Source organism: Nanorana parkeri, unplaced genomic scaffold, assembly GCF_000935625.1.
Source record: "Nanorana parkeri isolate BGI_ZX_2015 unplaced genomic scaffold, ASM93562v1 scaffold478, whole genome shotgun sequence".
Taxonomy (NCBI): domain Eukaryota; kingdom Metazoa; phylum Chordata; class Amphibia; order Anura; family Dicroglossidae; genus Nanorana; species Nanorana parkeri.
The window spans coordinates 148,182-158,564 of NW_017306746.1; the positions used below are offsets into that span (position 1 = coordinate 148,182).

At 45.0% G+C, this 10,383-nt stretch overlaps 1 protein-coding gene across 2 annotated transcripts in view; it reads right to left on the bottom strand.

The window, feature by feature from the left end:
- Nucleotides 1-1,207, bottom strand: part of PAN2 (PAN2 poly(A) specific ribonuclease subunit) — a 63,469-nt gene extending 62,262 nt beyond the window's left edge. For both annotated transcript variants that reach the window (XM_018560795.1, XM_018560796.1), the window contains exon 1: nt 885-1,207. In XM_018560795.1, the coding sequence (XP_018416297.1) occupies nt 885-1,178 (294 nt within the window). In that variant the 5' untranslated portion in view covers nt 1,179-1,207. The remainder of the gene's footprint in view (nt 1-884) is intronic.
- Nucleotides 1,208-10,383: the final 9,176 nt, after the last annotated feature.

The window sequence follows — 10,383 nt, forward strand, 5'->3', positions numbered from 1 at the left end:
TAATTTACTAAAGCAAAACATCCCAGCAAAGCCAAGTTTTCATGTCATGTCCCTCTACTCCAGTTAAATGCTGCCCCCAGCTGCTGCAGGTATTCCACATTTCTGGGAGTTACCTGCTCTCCATGCTGCACACTGCGGTTTCTCCCAACAGCTTTTATTTCACTATACGATACATCAGCTAGAGAGAAGAACCACAGAGTGCGACGGGGAACAGGTATTTGACCCATCCTTAGTGCTGAATACTTGCAGAGCAGGAAAGCTACATCATGAGGGCAACTGAAAGCTGAAACGGTAAGGACATTGCCTCCTCTTTTACAGGCACTGTGTTATGCAGTTTTGAACCTGTAGTGACAGGGCCACTTTAAAGCAATACAGCTGGGTCAAGGACAGCTCTTTTAGTCCGAATCCTGCTGAATAAATGAAGCAGACAAAACGTCAGGTCACCAACCTAGCATTGCTGTCTGACGGGGATGTGTAAATCACAGAGGACTGGATAAATAGAACTCCTAGATCAGGTAGAACAGCTCCTATGTATACATTTCAAATGTGTATTTATTTGTTTGCCTGGACTTCTGCTTAAAATGTGCCTAGATCCCAAACAGATTTTTTTCAGTTTTGTATAGATTAAGGAAGGGTTAAAACCCATTAGGGGCTCAAAACCTTCCATACACTATCTACCCAAAGCTAAAAAAAATAAAAAACAAAAAAGGGAGAGGGAGAATTTTATAATGGATAAGTAATTGTTTATCTTGAACTACAATTCTTCATGAACATCATTTTTAACTGCTCACACCAACTGGGAAAACAAAAAGCGCTGATGTGCTTATTGGCATAACCAAAAATAAAGCAGGACTAAAAAAGTACAGGCCAAAATTAACACTCACCCCATGGTTGCCAACCCACAGCATTTCCTCATGGACATCAAAGTGCACAGCAGAGACAGGAACTCCAACCTCAGAAACAGCCGTGTGCAGCTCAGAATACATCCCTTCCATAATGTGCACAGGCTCCGGGACTGGCAAGCCCTCCAACCCAACACGGTCATGGTCAAGCTCCACAGACTGTAGAAGACCAGGGTTCAGGTGGGGATCAAGGACTGGATCCAAGGGCGCATGCAGGGCGGGGCCATATTCTGCCAAAGCCGGGTCCAATGCATCAAAATTCATGATGACTGGCATGTATGGGTGCTGGATTACTAAAAAGAAAAAAGAAAACACTTTCACCATCTGGAAAAACGGCAGAGGACACTTATTCTAGGAAACAAATGTTTCACTAATAGAATACAATGTACAATAACAAAGAGCCTGAGCATCAGGAAGCCTCAATTCAATTTAAAATATATCTTTTTTTTTTTATAAACTTTTTTTATTCATTTATTTTGTATTAAATATTTTTATTTTTTTAACTTTACTTTTAGGGGCTTTGGGGAAATATTAGGGGTCTAAACAGACCCCTATTTCCCTTTTAAAATAGAAACAGAGATTGAGGACACAAAGTCCGCAATCTCTTTCTGTATCCCCTGTTATCAATGAACAGGAATCTATACTAAGTGTTCCTGTTCATTCATAACATGAGAATAATTTACTATAACCACAATCATGAATGAACAGGAGGTGATGTAGATCACTTCCCATTCATTCATAATTGAGGATATAGTACACATACCATGTCCTCAATTATCTACAAACACTCAGCGATCACTGATCGCTGAGTGTTTGTACCTTGCTCTTCTCTCTGACACGCTGTCACAGGAGGCTGAGCGAGCGGTGCAGGGAGGAGAGCTCAGCCTCCTGCGACAGCGCGGCCTGTCTCCGCCCACACACCGCTGTGCCGGACTGTGATAGGAGGCAGAGCGGTGTGGGAGGAGAGACATCGGCCACTCACAGCGCTCTCCTCCCGCAGCGATTGGCCGTCTGACACACACACCAAATCATTGGATTCAGGTGTTCCGTGAAATTTCCATGCTACTAAATATTCCACGGTCACCTGTTAGTGGTATTATAACAAAGTGGAAGCAACTGGGAACAACAGGAACTCAGCCACGAAGTGGTAGGCCACGTAAAATGACAGAGCGGGGTCAGCGCATGTCGCCAACCGTCTGCAGAGTCCACAGCTACAGACCACCAAACTTCGTGTGGCCTTCAGATTGACACAACAACAGTGTGTAGAGAGCTTCATGGAATGGGTTTCCATGGCCGAGCAGCTGCATTCCAGCCTTACATCACCAAGTGCAATGCAAAGCGGGGGATGCTGTGATGTAAAGCACGCCGCCACTGGACTCTAGAGAAGTGGAGACGTGTTCTCTGGAGTGACGAATCATGCTTCTCTGTCTGGCAATCCGATGGACGTGTCTGGGTTTGGCGGTTGACTGACTGCATTGTGTAAAGTTTGGTGGAGGGGGGGATTATGGTGTGGGGTTGGCACCTTAGTTCCGGTGAAGGGAACTCTTAAGGCATCAGCATACCAAGACATTTTGGACAGTGTGTGTGTGTGTGTGCAGTGGTGTATTTATGTATTTGGCTGCCCTAGGCAAGCCAAACTTCGGCCGCCCCCGGCACCTTACTTCCAGCGTCGCAGGCACCGATAACAACCCATCCCCCGCACCCCCGGGATTACTTGCCATCACTTCAGGACGGGAGCCGGACAGCGCAGCCGACGGATGGGATCGTGACTCAGAAAACGAAAAGCAGCCGGCGGCCACTTAATCGATCTTACTGCTTCCTGGGTCACCCGTCCTCCCACCCTCTTCACAAGCAGGCAAGCCGCCCTCTACTCCTACACAGACGGGCTCCGGGTCGCCCCTCGTCTTCACAACATAGGCGTTTGACTACGGCCGCCCCCCAGGAAGGTGCCGCCCTAGGCAAACGCCTACTTTGCCTCATCCTCGCTCCAGGCAGCTCCTCTTATTCTTCCTTCCCTCCCTCCCTCCTTCAGCCTGTCCAGGAAGAAGACTCTGTGGCCGGAGGTAAATCCTCCATTCATTCAGGGGTACCATACCGTGTGTCCGGTAATTTCAGCAATTTAAATAACCGCGTTTAGGCTTAATTTGCTACTGGCCAATATCTGCTACCTCCTCCTGGACTGCCTCTGTGCTGTCCCCCCGCCTCTGTTTTCTAGTCCTGTTTGGGTCTCCTGCCCCGCGGAGGGGGAGCGCTGGGCCCCCTTTGCGCTTGGAAGTCAGGGGGTGCGGTTTGAGTACCTGTAAAGCCGGGGATATACGCTACGTTTCCAGGCTGCTCAACCACTGCATCTCTTCTCTGTAGCGTCGCCTGCCATTTTCCAAGATGGCGACCGCTCGGCGATAACGGCACATCCGCCGAAAACAGGAAGCTTTGGTTTCCGTGGTAACGTGATGCCATCCTGGACGAGATGCTCTTGTTCCGGGTCTAGCTTTTAAAGTGGCAGGGTGCTAAAATGGCTGCTGTACTTATACCCATGCCTGGGAAAATGCTGGAATTGACCCTGCACAGCTGGAATTTTAGGGCTGGTTGCTGGGTCATTACAGCAACCATTATTTCATTCATTGTGGAGATGTAAACAGAAACAAAGCACAGCCTGAGTCCCACATACTGCACTTTGTTTTTACTGGTGGAGGCGTAAAAAATAGGAGGAAGAGACATTACAGATGGGTGGGGGTTTGCAGAGTGGCATCGGGCTGCTGGGTGCCACCTGGGACGCTCCATGCGTTCCCCATCACCCCGCACTGAGACACTGGCAGCCATGGCCAGGCGAACTACTCCATTTATACGGGTAGAGGCAGAGTTATACCTGGCCGACAGACGAATGAGGGCTTGTTCACACCAAATGCGGACCAGAAATGCATGAGTTTCTGCACAAGCAGTACAGTGTTTTTTGACGCGTTCCGGGCCGTATTTGTAAAAAAAAAAAATGCTCTGGAACTGAAACCTGCGGTGTGAACTACAGCCCAAAATACCATTGGAATACATTGGACGCAGTTTCGATCTGTTCTGTAACTGCTCTGCAGCTGCTTCTGGAACGCGCTTGGTGTGAACTAGCCCTGAAGCCTGTGACACACTGCACGCAAAGCTGGAGAAGCAAATATTCTCATGTAGTGTGCGATTGCACAAGTAGACTTCATCTTCAGCCAATCAGGCTACGTGTAAGAACTCCATGGAGTTTGCATAAGGACGCGGGGGTTTTATAGTGCGAGACAATTGGCTGAAGGTGAAATTTTTAATCTCGGTACGTTCAGCTATGCGATCTTTCACCAGCTGACACGCACGATAGGCAATAAGACACACTGCTCTCAAAGGTGCACACACTGCGGCTTCATGTGTAGTGTAGCAAAACACATGACAAACCCACTCATCGATTCGTCACCAGCTTTACAGTAAGGTGCACACGGAATGGGCTTTAAACAGTCAAAAAGAAAAAAGTTTCCCAGCACACTCACAAGCTAGCATGTAAAAAAATTGTCTCACACTAAGGTTAAAAACAGAGGTTTGGATACACGTCTTCTGCAGAAAATATGAACGCCGCACAGCCGCGCCAAGGCACCTCTTATAGTGTGTTCCTAACTCTACACTATCAGAGTCTCCATCTTGGAGCACGTGGGGCAGAAGATAAAATTGGGTGCAGGTTTGTCAGGAGAAAGCCTTAAGGCCTTGTTCACACCTAGGTGCTTCAACACACGTTTTTATGCGTGCTGAAACGCTCAGCAAAGAAAATTCAATTAATTTCAATGATCCCTGTTAACACCTGAGCATTGCGTTGCACGTGAAAAAAAAAACCGTCTGCCGCATAGAAACGTTAATGAGCTACTTTGTGGCATATACAGCATGTTTTTGGTCCATAGACTTTCATTGCAAATACGCACGTTTTTTACAGCATGGAAACTCCTTTCAAGTGACATGTGGATGTATTGGAAACATTTGTCATAAGGCCCACGTAGCTCATCGTACATGGCCCAAAACTGGCCGCTCTGCTGTCTGCTTGCAAAGACATGATGAACCCAGAACCTTCCCCTTTGCTTTCTCCTGTTGTCTAGGAGCATCATCATGGTCAAGACAGCTGCCAGACTGTGCCACCGAAGGAAATAATGATCCATCACCAGGGCAATGCAGCAGGGAACACAACAGGAAACACTCTCCTTTATCTGCGGAAAACAGGAACTTATGTAAAAAGAAAACAGGAACTTATATCATGGAGCAACACGCGTCAACGCACTACAAATTACAGCACAATGTGCAAAAATGCGCAGAAGCAGCCGACGCCTTTGAGTCCTGGCGTGATGTCAAGGCTGTGCTGGCATTTTTCATTGCACATGTAAGTGCATTTTCAGCTTGTACTGACACTGCTACCAATGCAAGCAGGGGAGGGTTAACAATACAACTGACCACCTAGCAAAACCCCCTTGCATTGGTGGGTGGTCAGTGTCATTGTTGATTAACTTCTTCCTCCTTGCACTGGTGAGTGTTCAGTGGTGTTGTAAATTTCCACTAACCACCCACCAATGCAGGGTGGGGGAAGAGTTAATTAATAATGCCACTGACCACCAATGCTTGAGGTTATTATTTCATCAACTGGCCACTAATGCTGGGGGTTATTGTTGCGTTACCAGGCCACCAATGCTGGGGGTTAAGGTTGGGTCAACTGGCCACCAATGCTGGGGGTTATTATTGCGTCGACTGGCCACCAATGCTGGGGTTTTTTTATAGCGTCAACTGGCCACCAATGCTGGGGGTTATTATCGCGTCGACTGGCCACCAATGCTGGGGGGGTTTTATAGCGTCAACTGGCCACCAATGCTGGGGGATTATTATTGCGTCAACTGGCCGCCAATGCTGGGGGATTATTATTGCATCAAATGACCACCAATGCTGGGGGGTTATTATTGTGTCAACTGACCATCAGTGTTGGGGGTTATTATTACATCAACTGACCACCAATGCTGGGGTTATTATTGTGTCAGACCAAAAGGTAATAATCCCCGTTTCGAGAGAAGAAATGACCAAGGGATTTTATTCTCATTTGGTTGTTGCCCAAAAGCCTTTAGGAAAATTCTGGCTTATCCTAAACTTGAAGCCTCTGAATGTCTCGGTGAGGTACAAGAAGTTCAGAATGGACTCCATTTTTGCTGACAAGAACATCATTCAGCCAGGAGCTTTTATGGCAACCATAGATTTAAGAGATGCCTACCTGCATAAGGATAGGGTAGAAGATTCATCATTTTCAGTTCAGGGCCCATTTATTCAGCCTACCCTCAGCACCCACTATATTTTCCAAAATATTGGGAGAAGCCTTGGCACCTCTGAGGCTCAGAGGGATATGCATTGTCCCCTATTTAGATGACATGTTAGTGACTGCTCCATCTCCAGACCAGCTGAAGAAAGACTTGGAGTTTTGGCTCAGTTTTGGCTACGGAATCTGGGCTGGTTGATCAACGAACAAAAGTCCAACCTGATCCCATGCCAAACATGCTTATTTCTAGGATACATTCTCAATACAATAGAGAAGAAGATTTTTCTTTCAGACAAGATACAGAAAATGTTGTCAAGTGTGGCTATGCTTCAGAGAAATTAGGCTGTATCCCTAAGGACATCATGTCGGTAGTGGGTCCCATGACCTCCACCTTTCCTGCAGTACAGTGGCGGTGATTTCATCAGAGACAGCTCTAGAATTTTCACCTGAAGATATGGGATCGTTCAATGGACTCCTTGGATTCAAAATACCGTATTCCATCAAAGGTGAAGCGAGCCCTTTGGTGGTGGAGAACACGGAACCACCTCTCGCAGGGTCTTCTGTGGAGAATATCTTCTTTAAAGAAAATAATTACAGATGCCAACGCCTGGGGTTGGCGAGCACATATGGATGATCAGTTTTTTCAGGGTCAGTGGAGCAGGCTAAAAACAAAGGATTCATCCAACTGGAAGGAACTGAAAGCCGTTCACAAGGCTCTCCTAGCTATGCAGAGGTGGCTGATGGGGCACAATGTCCAAATACTGTTGGACAATGTGAGAAAGGTGGCTTACATCAACAGACAAGGGGGCACAAGAAGTAGTGCTCTACAGTCTCCTTCAAAATAAATATTCTCCCACACAGAAAAGAACCTTGCTTAATTTTTAGCAGTTCATCTCAGGGGTTCTATCAATCAAATAGCGGATTATCTGAGTCGCCGAAAAGTTCTACAGGAGAAATGGAGCCTGAATTCAGAAGTCTACAACCTCCTGATACAAGAATGGGGTATTCTCAAAGTGGACTTATTTGCCACAGAAGCAAATGCCAAAACGGAGAGATTCTTCTCTTTAAACCCAAGGGACAGGGTGGTTGGCATAGATGCTCTGACAAACCCTTGGCCTTTCAGTCTTTGTTATGCGTTCCCTCCAGTAACCCTGTTGCTGAGAGTATTACTGCAGTTCCGAGAAGAAGACACAAGTCTTATGCTTATTGCACCCTATTGGCCAAAGAGAACATGGTTTGCGCTTCTTCTACTTTTCCTGTCCTCCCACCCACCTTGGGCTCTACTGAACAGGAAGGACCTCTTAGTGCAGGGTCCTCTGTTCCATCCAAAAGTGCAGACACTGAAGTTAACTGCCTGGTATCTGAAGAAGGGATTTTTAAAGTCTTAGGGTTTGTCAGACAGATTTGTTCAAACTCTACTAAACAGTAGGAAGCCGGTTACAAGAGCCATTTACTAGAAAGTTTAGAAGACTTTTTCCTCCTGGTCAAAGGTACATCTGCTGATATCCCTTCTATCCTGGACTTTCTTCAGGAAGGAACTGATAAGGGCACTGCAATAAGTAAGTTAAAGGTCCAAGTTTGAACAACAGACTCTGCCAAAAAATCATCTAATAATCAGATTTTGTAGGGCTCTAAATAGACTTAGGCCAGTTCCTGTCAAATCTTTTCCACAATGGGATCTTTCTCTGGTCTTAAAAGGGTTAGAAAAATCACCATTTGAGCTAATCAGAGAGATTTCTATCAGACTTCTCACTTCACTTCTCAAGACCGCACTTTTGATTGCAATTATATCAGCTCAAAGAGATAGCGAGCTTCAAGCACTGTCAATTGAAGAACCGTCTCTTTCCATCTTTAAGGATTGTATTATACTTAAAACCGATCTGGGATTCCTTCCAAAGATTGCCTCTCAGTTCCATAGGACACAAGACATAGTCCTGCCCACCTTTTGCAGCCTTCCTGCTAATGAGCATGATCAATCCTTTTACTGTTGAGATGTAAGTAGATGTCTGTTAGAGTATCTTGAGACAACTAAGCACTTCCGGCTCTGCAGCACCTTATTTGTCCTGTTTTCTGGAAGATCTAAGGGTAAGCAAGCATCCAAGTCTTCCATCGCCCTTTGGATCAAACAAGCTATTAGGGAAGCTTATCTAGCTTTGGATGGGACTCCACCTTCCTTCCTCAATGCCTTGGCCACACCCTGGGCAGATAGAGCAGGGGCAACCCTTGAGCAGATATGCAAAGCGGCTACTTGGACAAGCTTCTCGACATTTATCCGTCACTACTGCTTGGGTCTGCTATCCAGACAGGATCAGGCTTTTGGAAGGAATGTGCTTTAAGCTGTGGTCCCTCCCTAATCTGGTAAGTAATTGCTTATCTTCTCACGGGCTGGCCGGATTCCCACCCCTGTTTATATATACTGTATACATGTATGTTTTTGTTCTGTTCTTATTGTTTTTTTAGTCTGTCCTTCAGTTCTTGTGACTACTGAGTGATGGATCTGGTGGGATTCCTTTTAAATTCTGCTGGGTGATGTGTTTCCTGTCCAGAGGCAGAGCCTCACACTCATGAGCTGACCTGGAAGACTACTGGAAATAGAGTTACCGGTGAGTACTAACTCCGGATTTTAAAGAACTCCGGGTAACATTTTTATTAACTTTTGCAGTGGGGCTACCCCGTACTACAAGGGTTAAGCGCTAATTTTTTCCTAGGTTAAAAGATAACAAAGATATACCCACCTGAATTTATAAATTAACCCCTAAGATTTCATTTTAGGAATCATGGAATTTCTAAATGCATCCCTACCAAAAAGTATACAGATCAGGAGTGCTGACTTGTTTGGCTACATACCTGTATTTCTCTCACAAAGGGTTTCCTTTAAAAGCAACCTAGCTAGAATATTTTCTGTCTGCTTTTAATTAACACTAGATGGGGCTATTTCATTCACAATTTACTTATTTTACCCACATACTGTATAATAATTTGGAATTCTAAAAACATAAACAATTCTAAAAGACATTCTTGGCCAAATGTGCTGGTTGTTGTATTCCGTAAATGGTACAATATTTAATTCCTATTATTTAAATATTGTATTTCATTGTAGATTCTGACCACTTTAATGGGAAATTGGGGTATAATATTTGGAATAACCTGAGTGAGATGGAGATTTTTAATGCTTCAGACTTTTGGTAATTAATCTGAAAGTTAGAAAGAGAGCCAGGAAGGTAATGTTCTGCTTGCAAGTTAGGAAGTGAGATGGTAGGGTTGGTAATAAAAAATAGAAGATGATCTGCATATGGAGCCATTTTCTGAGCTAACATCCAGTTATAAAAACCATATTGGGTATCGTTCATTTGGGTAAAACCGGGTCTAATTATACCCCTTACTAGTGTGCCACTCATAACATAAATTGTACACATACGCAGTTCTTAAAGTGACATTAAACCCTCAGATTTTTTAACATAAACCAATACTGTAATGTGTGCCTTACTGCAATCCATGGTAGTTTCCCTTCTCTTTGCTGCTCTTCCTTTTAAATCCTCATGTCTTCTCATGCTGGGGCAGAACTTCCCTTTGCAGCTCAGTGCCTCTTCCTGTAGTGCTGGCTCAGGTTGCAACGTACACACAGACACCGTGTATACATTCCAGAGACAAGACAGTCTGCTGCAAAACAGAAGTTCTGCAGAGCATGAGAACAGATACAGATTTAAAAGGAAGAGCAGCAAAGAGAAGGGAAACTACCATGTATTACAGTAAGGCACACATTACAGTATTGTTTTATGTTAAAAAATCTGAGGGTTTAATGTCACTTTAAGTTAATGTAGTAAAGGAGGTCATGTAGTAGAGTGGCTTGGTCTTCAGCGTGTTTCGCGTTTTCTGCACTTCTTCTTCTGTTCCTAGCAGCAACACCAAATATATAACTACCTTGCTGACTTCGAGGTTCATGCTCCACTGGAAGACCCCATCAATATCAAAAAGTCACCTGTACTCCATACAGCATATAGACCTTCACGGAAGTTTGGTGCTTAAAGTGACAACACGGATGGCGCCATATCAGATGCAGTCCATCATAGAAGTCACCAACACTCGATGAATTGTGCGAGAAGTATAAGCACTTTTTTATTATTAAATTTTGTCACATGCGTCATAAAGGCAACATTTCGGGGCCATGCTGTCGTCCGTTCT